The sequence below is a fragment of the Thermobia domestica genome, chromosome 5 (assembly GCF_964235325.1).
Source record: "Thermobia domestica chromosome 5, izTheDome1.hap1.1, whole genome shotgun sequence".
Classification (NCBI taxonomy): domain Eukaryota; kingdom Metazoa; phylum Arthropoda; class Insecta; order Zygentoma; family Lepismatidae; genus Thermobia; species Thermobia domestica.
In genome coordinates, this window is record NC_137458.1 from 219473302 (window position 1) to 219491639 (window position 18338).

At 37.8% G+C, this 18338-nt stretch overlaps 1 protein-coding gene across 1 annotated transcript in view; it reads right to left on the reverse strand.

The window, feature by feature from the left end:
- Positions 1-18338, reverse strand: part of LOC145685395 (serine protease 30-like) — a 106007-nt gene that overhangs the window by 70467 nt on the left and 17202 nt on the right. Inside the window, exon 3 of the mRNA XM_081757790.1 lies at positions 16392-16600. Coding sequence (XP_081613916.1) covers positions 16392-16600 — 209 coding nt within the window. The remainder of the gene's footprint in view (positions 1-16391; positions 16601-18338) is intronic.

The window sequence follows — 18338 nt, forward strand, 5'->3', positions numbered from 1 at the left end:
ACAGTAAACAGAGGTACATTTGCTGCTGTTGAATGAACCTATAAATAGGGAACCAATGATATACGCAATATTTGAAGAGAGTGATTTCCGTGTGGCTGCTACAGAACCGCAGTGGATGGGGAGAACTATGATGAGACAATGTACGATGCTATAACAAAACGGAGGAAGAAACTATTGGTTGCAACGGAGAAAGGCGAACCGAATGTGCTGTTGTCAAAGCATGGTGCAAAACATGGGGACAGAAAGCTGAAGCGTTGCAATCAAGCCATTGCAGAAAGATGAGTAAAGAGCTAAAGAATCAGCTTACCTTCTGCGGAGTGTAGTCTACGTCCCCTGGCTTTCACAAATGTTCAAAGTGATGTCCCCGAACAGCAATACAGCGAATTATTCGCTGAACTAATTGTGAGCAACAGCTTCCAACTCGGCCACGTTGATGGTCCGGAATGCAGTTTTAATGTGGTCTTGCATGTTGCGAATTGTAGTTGGTCTGTTGACATACACAAGATTCTTAATTCTACCCCAGAAAAAATAGTCCATAGAAGTAAGGTCAGTCGACCGCGGAGGAAACTGTGGATTGGAACCTTTTCCGATCCAGCGTTGCGGAAATAGATCATTAAGCTCTTCCCTACACATGGCAGCATTGAGGGCTGGGCAGCCATCTAATTGAAACCACAGCGTCTGACATATATGGAGCGATACGTTTTCCAATAGCGGCTGTAGATGGGGTCGCAAGAATTCACGAAACATTGCACCTGTTAAATTCCCTTTTAAACCAGAAGTTCTGTATACTTTGTCCACAGGAACGCGTAATGTTATGAAGACTGTAATGAAGTGGCGACCATTATCACTTGTTGAAAAATAGTCCTTCCCCTGCTGCTCTAGTGGATAACCGTTCGGGATTAGATAAAATCAGTTCGCCATGTAATTTTGTAAGAAAATGATCTGCGTCTATTTACTTTATTTCATGGTTCTCCCTTATTCACTTCTAAATGACCGGCAACAGTTGTAATCTAAATTCATACTATTATACGCACTCATCTCAAGATTTTTCAGTTCATGATATAGAGGCAGGGGTTACTCTTGACCCCCGTAACTCACTTTAGAAATTCGTAGGGAAAATTAATATATAACAATATCCGTTTGCGCATGACTGGCGATAGTACGTATTGGTCCCTTTACGATTCTCTGCGATGGATCGAAGAAGCACGGACCAAAATGAAGTTCTCGCTGCTATGCAGTGGTAATTTGAATACCCAGAATCTAGATATCTCTTTCGACTCGATGAAACCCTGCCGCCGGTGGCACACTAGCAGCAGTCTTTCGACGCGTCGCTATAGCGACTATTAAATGTTACCGGCAAGTGGGCCACTAGGTGTTGGCGACGTTTACGGCATGAGGTAGTCAACGATTGGGGGCGTAATCCAAATTACAGGCATCGAAGAGCATTAGCGGTGTCTATGGGGGCACATGAATATACGAATTCTCATCCTACGTTTTCAGAAAATCATGCAATGTGATGTTCCCCTTAGCAACTAACCAGGGATGATATCGAAACTGCACCTTGAATTGGGAGACATTCTATATATTTCCTGATAGGACTTCTTGAGCAAGTTCCTAAACAGGGGTTCGTTTCGTGCCCGGAAGTGACCCCGCCTTTGCAGGGGCTAAAATATATAGAACATTTTTACCTATTTTCTATAGCAGGTGTATTATCTGTCAGGAAAGTAAATGTACACCTGTTTTTTGAGTCTGGCATTCCTGCGCTCCATCCATGGAGAGTATGAGAATTAAATCAATCAAATTTTTACTGAGGGACAAGAAGAAAAGTCTAATCTGAATAAGATATTGCAGAGGAGCACAAGCTGTGAATACGAATGATGCACAGTGTAAATAAAGGACGACACCGAAAGAGAAAGCAAGAAACAGGTGGTAAACGGAAAAAAATAGAGTAAAAATTGTCGAAGTGGGAACATAAAATACAAATAAAATAAATATGCCAACAACTAAGCGTTTAGCAAGCAACGATCTTGGTGTAGTGGTTAAGACGCTAGATTATAAATCCAATGATCGGTGGTTCGAATCTGCTCCAAGTAGTTTTTTTTTTAAATAATGTATACAGCACATGAAAGGTAGTAAAACAGAGCGTATTACCCGTTTAATATGTTAAGTGAAAAAGAGTTAAAAATTTCGGTGAAATTTATTAGAGAAGTGAGACAATGGAAATGAGAAAGCAAGTATATTTAATCAGGGGTTGTATCAGAGGGTGGTGACCGGAAAAACTGGAAATTTTCCCGAATTTCGCCCATGTGAGTCTCTACGATAGGCAAATTTCTTCAGAAATGTGCCTATTGCAGAGAGAGAGAGAGACGGAGAGAGAGATGCTCCCGAACTGAGAGTGTGCTGCTTCCCTTCAAATCAACGAGATGACAAATAGACGCTTACATAATAAGAATGCCGATTACAAACAGCCATAAACATCAAAGTAATAACTGCAAGCGTTATCACCTAAGGTTCCAAGATCCGAACAATATATCACTAATATCCCGAATGCCAAAATATTGTGACTTACACAACTCCCCCTCTCCCCAAATGTGCCCTGTGAAAACAATCACAAGTTTTGGGTTGAGGGACCATATTGAGACTACAATATTAAACTATATAAGTAGACTTTTAGCAGATTCGTATTCAGTTATTTTTTTCCACAACCAGTTTTATTGATATTCAAGACAGCAAAAACACTATATTTGTTTACGACAAGGCGAAGTTATTGCAACACTGCGTTACATAGTGAGTCATGCAGAGGCTAGCCACCGAAGCACGTTGAATAACGCCTGAAGGAAGCAGCGAAGACACATAGCGATACAGCGAACGGAAGAAGCAATGCATTACAGACATTTCAAGAGAAAAAAAAGAAAGATTCCTCTTTCCACACTTCATGCTGTAGTTTTAACTTCCATTTCCCCATCAAAGTTACATGCCTAGACTATTATACAGTTCCATTACACTTAATCCAGGGCCTTCAAACAACTTTGTTCTACAAAGGAAAACGTAGAAACTTCACTTATAGATATACCATACATAGACAGTTAAGTAGTAATAGTTGAATGCAATTAACCCCACATACTATCGATTGTCTAAATATACACTAGTTTCAAACAATTAGACACATAAAAAACATTCACAACACCATTATAATCCTATCATATGTTAATTCCACTTCACAAGTGGTAGAAAAAAAAACCGTAGACTGACCGTGGATTGAAAACCGTAGAAAATAGAATGACTTTAAAAAAAAATACAAATATGAACACAGGTCAGTGAAGGAAACAATGACAGTCAATGAAAGGAAGATGATCCGGGGTCAGATTTCGAGAAATAACTTGATAATGAGATGAAAGCAGAATTTTATAAAAGGAATGGTTATGATGCGCTAAACACAACATGGTTGCCTGTTTCATCTGGTCGTGTGAAACTGTCTCGTTTTAGAGAGGCGAGAAAAAGCCCGTGTTTCGTCTTGTGCAGTGGCGGATCTAGCTCGGGGGCGGGGGCCTAGGCCCTCCGCTTTCAGATTGACGAAAATAATTTAAGCTATTATTTATATAGTTTTGAAAATTTATAGTAAGGTCATGATATACTTATCATAGTCGAAATTCAGGCAGCCCCCAGTTTTTACCTTCTAGATCCGCCACTAGTCTCGTGGCCATCCCGATGTCATCTCTTGTTTCCGAAACGAGACAAATTATTATCTCGTCTCCTTTCTTCTAATTTTCTTTCGTAAACCTCATAATAATAGAAGTAAAATTGGAAGCCATGCGGCTTCGAAATGTAACGAAGTTTACAAGTTAGAATTGATAATCGGGCAAGAGAGGGCTATGGAATGCTTCAAAACATTTAAAACGCGACGAGTCCAGACAAGGACCTGTCTCGTCTCGTCTCGGATTTAACAAAACCTATATTGTCTCGCCCATGCTGGATTGTTAGCCTCTCACCAGAGAAGAAGTAGATCGTGGGCCGTGGGTCAACAAGACGTGATCCACGGCAACCCACCATCCGCCGTGACCCACCATAACCTACATACCCACTACGACCCACCGACACACACTGCTTATTGCATTGTATATAGCATCCTCTGAAGAGTGGTGAATTTGTCTTAAATTTTACTTTTAGAATCTCCATTTTCTTCTTTTTTTGCATTTGTTTCTATTTACTTACCTGATGAGTATATCTAACAAGGACAAGGCAGACTTTGTTAAATGAACTTAGGGGCCAACTGGGAGAGCGCAATAGCCAGAAATAGCTTAGAAAAATCGTCTCAAAGTTTCGACTCGCCGTATATATGGTACGACGCCTAAAATTATGAAGGGCGGTCTGGCATAGTGTGGAGCATTCACGACTCCCATGTAAAGGGTCCAGCGTTCGACTCCCGCTCGAGTTAACTTTTTTTGCTTTTTACCAATTAAGTAGTCATTTATAACTACAAGTAAAATATTAATTTACTATATGTTTATATATTCTAAACGATAGGATTTTTCAAATCAGTTGTAAAACTTATCAATGTTTTATGTGAGCTAGATACAAAATATGACCTATTTTATAAATATATTGATATCACTAGCTGTATTACGGTTACCACAGTCGTTATGTCCGAAGTTTCGTGTCTATATATGGGGACAGTGTGCGAATTGCAAGGGGGATGAGGGGGAAATCCGCTAGGGAATACTGGATGTATGCTATAGCCAAAGGGGATTTCCGAATAATCCTCCTTGCAATTCGCACTCTGTCCACAGATATAGACACGAATCGTCAAGAAAATTTTTCATTTAACGACTTTACGAAATAGGTTATATTTGTATCTAGTTCACATGAAACATTGAAAAGTTTTACAAGTGATTTAAAAATTCCTATTGATTCATGCATTATAAACATATGGTGAATTAATATTTTACTTGTAGTTATAAATCACTACTTTATTGTTAAAAGCAAAAACAAGTAGACTCGAGCGGGAATCGAACTCGCAATCCTTTACGCGTGAATCTTGAATGCTCCACACTCCGCAACACCGTCACTTTGCAAGTTTAGGCGTCGTATCATATATACGGCGAGTCGAAACTTTAAGACGCATTTTCTAGGCTATTTGTGGTTATTGCGCTCTCCCAGTTTATAATATTAACACTTTAAATATGCACTACTACCTCGCGAAAGTTCATTTAACAAAGTATGCTTTTACCTTGTAAGATATAGTCATCTCAAGGTAAGTAAATAGAAACAAATGCCAAAAAAGAAAAAAAAAGAGACCCTAAAAGTAAAATATAGACATATTCACCACTGTTCAGAGGATGCTATATACAATGCAGTAAGCAGAGTGTGTCGGTGGGTCGTAGTGAGTCTGTAGGTTATGGTGGATCGCTGGTTTATGGTGGGTCACGGTGGGTGATAGATTGCAGTGGATCACATCCTGTTGACCCACGACCCACTAACCGACTTACACATCTAACCCACATGTTTCACTTGACACAAGACCCACTTCAATTCTGGTGAGAGGTTTCCAATTCAGCACGGGAGAGAAAATATAGGCTTTGTTAAATCCGAGACGAGACGAGACAAAGCGTCTGTCTCGTCTCGTTTTCCGGCACGAGACGGGACATGTCCTTGTCTGGACTCATCGCGTTCTAAATGTTTCGAAAGCATTCCATAGCCCTCTCTTGTCCGATTATCAATTCTAACATGTAAACTTCGTTACATTTCGAAGTCGCGTGGCTTCCAATTTTACTTCTATTATTATGAGGTTTAAGAAAGAAAATTAGAGGAAATGAGACGAGATAACAATTGTGGAAACACGAGATGACACTGGGATAGCCACGAGACGAGACACAGGTTTCGTCTCGCATCGCTAAAATGAGACTATTTAACATGAGGAGAAGAAACAGGCAATCATATTGTGTCTAGTGCATCATAATAATTTCTTTTCTAAAGTTCTGTTTTCATTTCATTATCAAATTATTTCTCGACGTCCGACATCGGATCATGTTTCACTAACCATCACGGTTCCGGAACTTTAGGTGATAATGCTTGCAATTATCACTTTGATGTTTTATAGTTGTTTGTATTCCGCATTCTCATTATGTAAGCGTCTATTTGTCAACTCGTTGATTTGAATGGAAGCACCTCACTCTCAGTTTCGGGAACATCTCTCTCTTTCTCTTTCTCTCTCTCTTTAAGTTTCAGAGGTGATGATAGACAAAAGGGCAAAATTGCATAGAAATTTTACGGCATTTCTAGCAAGATGGTCTCTGCAATAGACACATTTCTGAAGAAATTTGCCTATCGTAGAGACTCACATGGGCGAAATTCGGGAAAATTTCCAGTTTTTAATATTACCACCCTCTGATACATACCCCTGATTAAATATACCTGCTTCCTCGTTTTCATTGTTTTACTTCTCTAATAAATTTCACCGAAATTTTTAACTCTTTTTCACTTAACGTATTAAACGGATAATACGTTCTCTTTCACCACAATCCAAACAAGTTCAGCCCTGATGTTTGGAACGAACCGGTAATGTTCCTGTAATGATATTTCCACCAAAGTGCATGCCGAAGTTAATTTATTCGATGATCTGGAGACAATTTAGTGCCCATTAATAAACTAAATAACATACAATGGAGTAAAATTACAGAAATGATATCGTATTATACATTAATTTCGGCGTGCAAGTTCAATACTATAATAATAATAATAATAATAATTTTTCATCGGTCCTGTGCGGAAAGTGAGAATTAAATCAATCACATGCGTAGTCAAGGTAAGGAGCAAAGCCTAAACTGAATAAGACATTGAAGCGGGTCACAAGCTGGGAATAAGAATAGTGCATGGTGTAAATAAAGGACGACACCGAAAGAGGAATCCAGAAACAGCAGGTAAACGGAGAAAAAAAGAGTAGAAATTGTTAAAGTGGAAACATAAAATACAAATACGAATAGAGATGAGCACGAGTCGAGCCAAAATTCGACTCGACTCGAGTTCAATTCGAGTCGAGTCAAAGGTAATTTTCTTGAGTTGAGTTCCGAGCCAAGTCGCTGTTTTCGAGGTCGACTTTCGAGTTGAGTCGAGTTTGATAATGGCTCGCTCGGTCCTTCAGCTCGTTTTAACTCGTTTTGAAATAATGGCCTGATTAGACTGGAAAGCAAAACCATGAGAAATGTAAGCAGTAATGTGGAATACTTTTAGTGTTGCTCACAACAGGAGTTCATCTCGTCTCGTAATTTTAGTGCGTCTCATGGGGCAATTTTAGTGTATCTCGTCTCGTCTAGATAACGAGAGGACAAGAGTTTCTTTTTAATTATTACGAGACAGCCTCAAATGTCGTAATCACCAATATAAGTATATACTATAGTTCTTAAAATCAAGGCTGAGACCTGCACGGTCGAATTCTTGAGCCCAAGCAGAAAACCAACCCGGGTAGTGATATTAACCGGCTCGGCTCGTATCAACTGAGCGAACAGCTCGAGTCGGCTCGGTTGGGATGAGCCATCGACTCGGCTCAATTGAGCCAATGGCTCGAACTCTCTCGGTTGGGATGGGTCACCTACTCGGCTCATGTGAACCGGTTCGAGCCAACTAAGTTGAAACTAGTCCATTGGCACGGTTCGACTCAGCTCAATTATGCCGATGGCTCAAATCGGATCGGTTGGGTGACCTGTTGGCTCGGCTCACTTCTCGGTTCGGTTCGGTAGTGAATGAACTATAAGCCGAGCGTCTCGAACCGTTGAGAAGCCTAAACCCGGTCCCAGCTCTTTTGAACATGTTTGGCTGAAGCCTAAAACTTTTGACAATTTTTGGCTCGAGCACGAATACTTGCCCCTTCGAAACTCAAACCCAGAACGTGACCGATGTCCTTCCCTCCTGAAGACTTCTCGACGACTGAGATCGACAGTCAATTAGCTTTTACTATTCAGATACAAACCGCATATCTTTTAAAGAATATACACGGTGTTGATATAATAATAATAATAATAATAATAATAATAATAATAGTAATAATAATAATAATAATAATAATAATAATAATAATAATGGCATTAAAAGTTTTAAACTTGCCCTAGAATTTGGCAAAATTTATTTAAAAGTAGAGATTACGGGGAAAGGGTTCCGTACCTTCAAGACACACCTCCGCAACTACCAAAATTTTAAACTAGATTGTTCCACTGAAGTTTCATGTAGAAAGTATTCTACTGTATGTTTTAAGGAAAATAACTGTAGTAAAAATAACTGAATATCACGCAACAGTAAGGCATATAATATACTAATTTTTAGGATATGCAGAGGTAAATATAAAAGCTTTGCTACAAAAATACCTACAAAGACGATAATTCAATGAGCTCTGAAATGCAATGTAACGAAATAGCCTATGAGATTCAGTCTACAAAGCAATTGTTACTTAAAGAATGGACATACACTATTTCGGGAATCGAGACAAGACGGGAAATGTTTACGATACTTTTCGTCTCGTCTCGATTCTCATCTCCAAAGCGAGACGAAAATTTTGAGTTAGCCTTGTCTCGTCTCGAATGTAAAATATTAATTCTCATGTTATTTTGTTTGTTTTAGAAACGAGACGAGAAATTCCTCTTCTCGTGGGCAACATTAAACCAAACCGAAATATTCTTTCCAAATGTCACGTTTCTCCTTGTAATGGTATGACCTGAGTGATAATTAGCTCCTATCTTTTAATCTTCTACGAGATAATAATTATTATTATTAGTTTATTATTATTACTATTATTATTCCTGAAGATTTCATAGTTCAAGTATTGAAACATCCGAGTATTCAAATATCTGAATATAATAAAACGTATGTCATCGCCGATCAATCGCCATCAAAAATCCTAAAGTAAAAAAAATGCGACGTGGATTCGCACAAGCACCTTGATCAGTGAACTGCGATCGCTACGCGGTAAACGATTCGTCTTTAGTCTGGTTACGTTAGGTTTCTTTGTCTCCGCTTGCAAATTTGTATGTAATATTTCTTCGATTCAAAATGTCTTTCGTATTTCTTTCATGATGTCGGCAAAGTTTACATTAATAACTTGAGATGTTCTTAAACCGTTGGTTCACAAGTTTTTTTTTTCTCCACACAAAACTACAAATATGACAGACTGAATTCTTATACACCCCATTTCTTTCAAAGCAGTCGCCATTACCTGGTCAAAGAATTATTTCCGCCATGATTCATATTAACCAAAATACATTCATTTTTCGGAAGCGGAATTTTCACTTTCCGGATTTCGGAAAATTATGGGATTCAGTTAAACCCCAGAATTCAGAAGAATTCCGGAACTGGGAAAGAATCCTGAATTTAGAAAATTCCGGAATTGAGAAAAACTCCGGATTTCGAAAAAAATCCGAATTTTTTTCGAATTACAGAATGTTAACCAAATCAGAAATATCTAAACTCCAGATTTTTCCGAATTCCGGAATTATTCCAAAATCGGAATTTTCCGAATTGTGGAATTTGTCCGGTTTTACTTTCGGGAGTCCGAAAAGTAAAAATTCCGAAATTGGCCATCCCTAGTTTATACACAACCTTTCAGAACACTTGGCAAGTAGCTGTCTACAAACAAATAAGTACTGCAAAGCATTTTGTATCCTGCAATACGTCATGTATTAAAATCGGACAGCAGTTTCAGTATCTAACCAGAAATTTCATGTATCTAACTACTGGAAGCTGAGGTATGAAGAATTGTATTGTGTTTTATCTTCTTGTGTCTTATACAACCCTGCAAACCACTGAATATCTAAACGGCTTTCGTTAAATGCAAGTTGTAGTACTCACAGTTTCATCCATTTGTGTCTATATGATCGTGTTACTAAAGCGTATTATATGATAGCGTTAGTAAGTCTTTCTCTGCTCTCCCGTAAAGTTGTGATACGATCTACTACATGATACAGAACGAATTATCAATTTAACCAAGTTGTTGTATTACTACACATCTGCTTCCGCCTATCAACTCTGGTCGATCTTGTTAATCGCGACATATTTGCTTTTTTCTTTACCCTTTTCTTCGTTTACTGAACTAAACAGTAACTATTCTGAATTATACTACTGCGCATGCCTCGTAGATAAATATTTCTGATGCCAATAGTTTCCGTTTTGTCCAAGGAATGTTCTTTTTCTTATTCCAAGCATGACCATTTTATTACATTATATGAAGAGCATGTAGGCCTAAATACCTCGTGTATTACATAGAACGTAGGTTTAACTCTTCCAGCAAAGAAGGAACATGTGATCATAGTATACAACCAACAGAAGCGATAGCTGGCAACACGGTGGTTGAAATCCATAACGACACAGAGGTGAGAGGTGCCCTCCCCGCTGGTCTAGTGGCTAGCACGTGCGCCTTTGGTGTATGGTGTCGCGGGTTCGATTCCCTGCGGGAGCACATTTATGATTTTTAACTGTTCTCGATGTTTCTGTGTTCGTATCCCTTCGTTATAAGTTATTAGAAGAAGCAAGTTAAACGAGTGAAGCAAGTAAAATTAGCAATATGTAAGCTACTGAAACACGTTCGGTAAGTTAAAAAAAAAGTGGACCAAGCACTGGCTTTTCGCGCTGTCCATGGGAGTTCGAATCTATCTCGGGTTGATTTTTTTATCCATTTGAGAGAATGGATATTCGTATTTTCGCCGTCCTTCACAGTTAAAGTAACTGGCTATTCTTATTCTTTTTATGAATGATGGATCTTCTCTTTGGTTTCATGTCAAACACGCACACGTAATGAAAAGACACTGTTGTTGATGATAATAATAATAATAATAATAATAATAATAATAATAATAATAATAATAATAATAATAATAAATATTACTAGCTAACTCGTGGGTGTATTTTGACAATATAATTTTATATTATTATGTGGAAATAAGTAAGGCTGGCTAGCGCCCCTCCCCCTAATTTTTTTGATGAGCCTTATGGGTGCACGGTGTCCAACATTGGTCCCATCAAACTATCATTTCCTGTTCTCTCAATATAAGTTATCGACATTTTGCCTAAAGAGGGCTCTGCCGTGGCCCCATGACTCCCCATGACAATGACTCTTCGTTCATTTTCCATTGAAATTGTTTATTTTTCTGAGTACTATGAGTGCATACTGTCCGACGTTGCTCCCATCACTACAATTTCCCGTTCCCTCGATATAAATTGCTAATATTTTGTTTGTAAGGAAGATATGGCGTTACAATCATTACGTTTGAAGAAGAATTGAGGAAGATATTGCCTTGCCACAAAAAACACCTATTATTATTATTATTATTATTATTATTATTATTATTATTATTATTATTATTATTATTATTATTGTTGTTGTTGTTGTTGTTGTTGTTGTTGTTGTTTTACTTACCACTAATATTGCCTACCTTTATTTGCAATGCAATGTGTTACTAAAAAGCAAATCAAATAACACTCCTCGCCATTCACGCTCTCGAACTTGAAATACATGATTTACAGTTATCCGTGTTAGGGGAAAGCACATTTATTATATTATTCTTTCAAATAACACGTTTCGCAAGTTACTTCACTTTCAATGTGTAATTTCATATCATCACTAACAATCATCTTGTTCTGATAGGAAAATATCCCCCTCCTGCAAAAAAAAAAAAAAAAGCCTGACCGTAGCAAAAGGGAGTGAACCTTCTTTAGGCGATTAATCGGGTCCAGTATTTCAATAAAAGAGGATAAGCCCCTGCGCACAAATATTTCAGTAAAAGAGGAAACGTTACTCCAACTTTTTGAATACCTATTCATGGGCGAAATTTGGTTCCCTTGGAACTTTTTAAGAGTTTGAAGGGCCGCAATTAGAACATTTTCATCTGATTATTCTGGTTCACGAACTCATCAAGATATCTCGACAGTTAATGTTTGTGCCAAGTTTTGTCTCAATCCGCTGAAAATTAGGGTGGTTATGGCATTCTCAAATAGCGTTTTATATATATATATATATATATATATATATATATATATATATATATATATATATATATATTCTTTCTGTTAATGCTATCGATGAACTAAACGAGGAAACTAAATACAACTGTTTGCAGTATAAATCGAAATATAGTCAAGTGGAAAGACGTACCCACGGGGTGCCCACCGGGTCCGGACTCCTCGGAAAAGTTCCTAAGTTTCAAAGAAGGAGAACATAAAACTCAAAGATTTCATTTCATTTTTGATCCTGAATACTTGAATTTCTTCGTCATTATCACCTCTTTTTCGTCGAGTCGTATTATAGCCAAGAGCAAAGAGCTTAGAATTAGTAAAACTAAGACAGAATATTTAGATTGTCCTTTTAGAAAAAAATGTAATCGACAATATAATACGACTCGACGAAAAAGAGGTGACAATGACGAAGAAATTCAAGTATTCAGGGTAAAAAATGAAATGAAATCTTTAAGTTTTATGTTCCCCTTCTTTGGAACTTAGGAACTTTTCCGATGAGTCCGGACCCGGTGGACACCCCGTGGGTGCGTCTCTCCACTTGGCTATATTTTGAATTATACTGCAAACAGTTGTATTTTAGTTTCCCCGTTTAGTTCATCGATAGCATTAACAGAAAGAAAATAGTATATATATATATATATATATATATATATATATATAGAGAGAGAGAGAGAGAGAGAGAGAGAGATAAATAGACACACGGAGGGAGAGAGAAGAAGTGTTTTGCTCCCTTCTCGCACCTGTGCTGCGTCAAAGCTAAACCGAGCCTCTTTGCAAAACGTATTGACCAGCCTAACACAAACACAAGCCTCTTACTTGCTAACGTAGAAACGTGGTCGAGAGGTGTAAGGCATGTGGATATAGTATTTTTAATAACCATGAGTATGGGTTCGAACCCCTCCACTTTTTTTCTACTTTTTGCAGCTACGTCGGAACGTTCAATGTTTATTCTTTACTAATTGCAAATGGCGTTTACATTCAAAATAAGCGGAATTTTGGTGGCATTTGTTCGGATATTCTTTTCTTTAGAAATGAAGACAAGAATAAAAGCAATACGCAGACAACAAGTATTATCAGTACTAAACATTACCAATAGTAATTGCTACGAAAGACTAAATACGACTTCTTTTACCATCTCTCATGAGCTGTATGTATTATTAACAAAAATTTAAAAAAAATGTCCTTGCCGGGGATTCGAACTGGCGTCATTTGCATTTGTAAGCCAGCACCTTAACCACTACACCAAGGTCAAGGCTTGGTAAACTTTTAGTTGTCGGCGTATTTGTTGTATTTGTGTTTTATGTTACCACTTCGAAAATTTTTAGTCTTTTTTCTAAGTTTAACAGCTGATTCTGGCTTTCTCTTTCGGTGTCGTCCTTTATTTACACTATGCACTATTCGTATTCACAGCTTGTGCCCCTCTCCAATGTCTTATTCAGATTAAACTTTTCTTTTTGCCCCTCAGTAAACATTTGATTGATTTAATTCTCATACTCTCCACAGATGGAGCGCAGGAATGCCAGACTCGAAAAATAGGTGTACATTTACTTTCCTGACAGATAATACATAAAGTACGTTGTTAACCCTAAAAGTTGAAACCTATGCTAAAACGCCAAAACACCTGTTTCATCATTGTAAAAGCATAACTTAACGAAGTGAAAATATTTGGCCCAGGGTCCCCGCAGGGTCCCAGGTGGGGTCCAACTCAAAATTTGCAATCGAAAAGAGGGGCAAGTAGCATATCGTTTGAAACCCAGTATTAAAAGAAAAACGATAACAGAAATCTCACAACTCTAATCAAACTCTGTGCGAAATGGCGGAAGATTCAAAATTTGAAAACAGTCTGCAACTAACAGTGCATGGCCACCACTAGAATTCCAAAACGGTAAAACAGGTGTCAAAATTCTAAAACACGGGTTTCATTATTTGAAAAGTACTATTTATCGAAAGGATATTGTTTACCCCAGGGTCTCCGCAGGGTCCCAGGTGGAATCAAACTCAAAATTTGCAAAAGAAAAGTGTCTTGACTTACATCCACGAACAATCACTCCAGGCTGTACTTCCTATGGACAGCCATTCGATTTGGGATATATTCTTTACAGAAAAATGATGGCGAAACGTGCCCACAGGCATGTTCGGAATGAAGAACTTGGAGGCAAGCTGGACATGACAAATCGGTATTCCAGTGCTCACTTGATTGGGGTAACACGAAATCAGTTGGAATCATCCAGATTCCAAGATATGATCAAGTACGCTTTCGGCAAATGTGGATACATCGATCTTCCTGACGATTTTAGTTACCAGTCAGTGAGAGATTTGTCTTTCAGTTTCCACACAAAGGATCCAGCTTTCTCGACATGTTCGATTCCGGACGACGAACCTTGCATGGAGAGGAGTTTTATTCAGTGCAGCTGGTGTCTGCAACCACTGTGTTTTTATCACTTCTTTATGGACAACAACATGGCCGCACCCCTCCACGAGACACTCAAGCCTCACTATTCCGCCGTAGAGTGATCGTCATGCATATGGCCCTCATACCTGCATAACAAAGATAATGTCCTGGCAGATACCACGTTGCTACGACCGTGGCGTGTGACTTAAGTGGCTAACACACATAGACCAGAACAAAACCCAAACTTCAGCAAACAACATTCGAAGGAGCCGTGTTTTCTAGACTGCTTCTACCAGACGGGCCGTCGAAAAGTTGAAGAGCGATAGCTTATAAACGATATACTTCTTGAACCCTTTCCAAATGAAAACTTCGAGGTAGACTCCGCGTGGGATCCTACGAAGGCCCTGGGGCAAACATTTTCATTTCGATAAATTGCACGTTCTAAATATTGTAACACGTGTTTTAGAATTTTGATTCACCGTTTTGGAATTCTAGTGGTGGCCATGAACTGTTAGCTACAGATTGTTTTCATATTTTGAATCTTCCGCCATTTCACACAGAGTTTGATTAGAGCTGTGAAACTTCTATTATCGTTTTTGTTTTAACACTAGCTTTCAAATGATATGCTACTTGCCCCTCTTTTCAATTGAAAATGTTGAGTTGGACCCCACCTGGGACCCTGCGGAGACCCTGGGGTAAATATTATCCTTTCGATAAGTAGTACTTTTCAAATAATGAAATACGTGTTTTAGAATTTTGACACCTGTTTTACCGTTTTGGAATTCTAGTGGTGGCCATGCATTGTTAGTTGCAGACTGTTTTCAAATTTTGAATCTTCCACCATTTCGCACAGAGTTTGATTAGAGCTGTGAGACTTCTGTTATCGTTTTTCTTTTAACACTGGGTTTCAAACGATATGCTACTTGCCCCTCTTTTCAATTGCAAAGTTTGAGTTGGACCCCACCTGGGACCCTGCGGGGACCCTGGGCCAAATATTTTCACTTCGTTTAGTTATGCTTTTACAATGGTGAAACAGGTGTTTTGGCGTTTTAGCATAGGTTTCAACTTTTAGGGTTAACAACGTACTTTATGTACACCTGCTATAGAAAATAGGTAAAAATGTTCTATATATTTTAGCCCCTGCAAAGGCGGGGTCACTTCCGCTCACGAAACGAACCCCTGTTTTGGAACTTGCTCGAGAAGTCCTATCAGGAAATATATAGAATGTCTCCCAATTCAAGTTGCAGTTTCGATATCATCCCTGGTAAGACCAATTCGATCAAAGGACAACTTTCATACAGTCTTCTAACAAATTCTATTCCCATGGACACTCACGCTCTTTGCCAGTGGGGCTGGGGTTCAAAATAACTAACCATTAAACGACGAGAAGAAGAGGGAAAGGCATGTTGCATCTTGTTTCAATAGCGGCTAGGCGTTCAAAAGTATGAATGCTTCCAAACATACTAGTTCAGGCCGGTGTATGCCCCCAGGTATCTTTCCCAGGCCGGCCTAAAGGTCAAAGGTCAAATTCAGCTATTTGCCAGGACTTAGTGCTGGTACCTATTTTATAGATCCCAGGTTGCTTCCTTCCTTTCCGAATCCTTTCTTCCTTCCCTTTCATTGGATAGTGTGCTCGCCGACGTCATCCCTCATACATGACGGGCTAAGTGGCTTATATGCTGAACGCCCAGAAATCTAATTTTTAATCCTAAAACAGCTGGCGAGGGTAGCACGCGAAAAAGCACTTCCGGAAGTATTGCTCTCCCGAACGGGTCGTTTAAATAGTATTACTATCACAGTGAATTGGAATATTTAGTAACAAAATAAATTTATTTGTGACACTTTGAGTCATTTCAGCTTACATCACCTTTGACGGAATTTATTCATGGTTCAAGAACAAGTTATTATATAACAATTTGGTATCTTCACTATGTTAAATGATTATTTTCTAGTATATATTGCAAAAGAAATTAAAAAAAGTAAAAGAATGAAAATAATAATTACATACCTCTTAGACCAATTTTGACAGTTGTAATATTCTCTGAGTTTTCAAATGGTTCCTGAAGCTCTACTAAAGCAATGTCATTGTTATGTGGAATGGGTTTGTTATATTCTTCATGTAGCATTATTTGCTTTGCTTTTCTAATAACCCCAACAGTAGAAATGTCGTCAAAATTTAATATGCCTCCTACAAGGTCATACTGTGCCGGATTCAACCTGTGGATTATTTAGGTACAAAACATGTTTTTTGATAAAACTTATCCAACTAAAATGATAAGGAAATTACGATACTGACATATTTAATGCCGTTATATTCGCAATAAAATATGATACAGATTTTAACACTAAAACAAATGTTTTCCTCAAGAGTAGTAATAAACAAATTTTATCTTATAAAAATGCACTAAATATACTTTTGAGATTATTAGCCGTTGGGCAACAATTAATAGAGATTTAATATAATGTTTATGTTTTTATGGAAGTATGTCACGTTTTGAGGAATACCATAAGGAAGTATCTTCAGTAAGTAGTGTGAACACTCTCGGATCCACCATTAAACTATAAAATATTTCCTTTATTTTATTTCTGTGTATAAGTAATATCATGTCTTAAAATTAGTAGGCACATGACGAGTAATGCAATGGATCATTAAATATAAACAAACTATAGCAACTTCATTTTATAAGAGTTTTCGAAATGTTGAAAAAGTATTCTAAAATGATTCTTAAATGATTAAGAAAATGATTAAGTAAAATTTGCACATTGTACACAACAGTTCATAAATTTATAGATATTTGCACATGGGCTTATATAAAATGATAGCCCACATAAGCACTCTATGCATCCTGTGTTAATCAAGTACTTTGGTATCTTCTGATAATAGCAAAGAATGTAATGTTCCAAAAGTTGAGTATTCCGTTCCAAATATCACCTCCTAGATAACGAATGCATGTGAGTAATGCGGGTACCTCTATAGAGAGCCCAATCAGCAGAAATCTTTCCGACCTTTTTAGCCATGTCTCCAGTCACATGGTACCACTGCCACGCCCCACCCTTCGTAATTGGCCATAATCAAGGGACATTTAAAGTAAAAAATCATCTCATCTCATGAGTAACTTTCGTTAATGAACATAAAAGGAGAAACATATTTCAGATGGGAAACCATTCTCTAAAATTAAAATGAGGCGATGTGATATTTTAAAATAAAAACTTATTTCATTTTATGATTATTCTTTGAGATATAAAATAATATACATCGTAACTTTTATTCTCGTTCTATTTTCATTCTTAATCTTTATGTCGTCTTGAGTACATTCGAGACCTTCTAATAAAAAGCAAAAGTCACTCATAGATAGAAGTTTGATGAAATGGTTCATCACCGCAGAAACAAGACAAGGACACTAAAGTTAAATTGAACATTGAAAAGGTATATTTCTTACTAGTCATAGTTCACGCACACACACTCGTAAACGTGTTCATTCAAAATTTCGGGGCTATATGAGTTTCGAAAAGGATCATCATCACAGAAAGACAAATCAGAATTTTGTTCACTTATGCCATGTGTTGGTTTAGTGCCTTTATGAAATGTATTTAGTTTCACGTTCCATCTTTCTAGTTTTAGGAGAGCCATATGTCTTGCATTTGTGGAAAGGGAGGGGGTGCGCTGAAAATTTGAACTGATAAGACGTCATGTAGTATACAAATAGACGTTGGTGTTATATCACTGTGTTTTACCTTCCTTTTTGAACAATGGATTAGTTTTGGAAATCGTTCATCACCACAGAAACAAAAAATACTCATATTCAACATTGAAGAAGTAATCTTTTCTAGTAGTTATAGTTGACAAAAGGTACTCATCCATATGTTACTACAGAACTGGAAAGTATATGAGTTTGCAGAAGTGGTTCATCACCACAGAAAAAGAAATAACATTAAAGTCATATTGAACATTGAA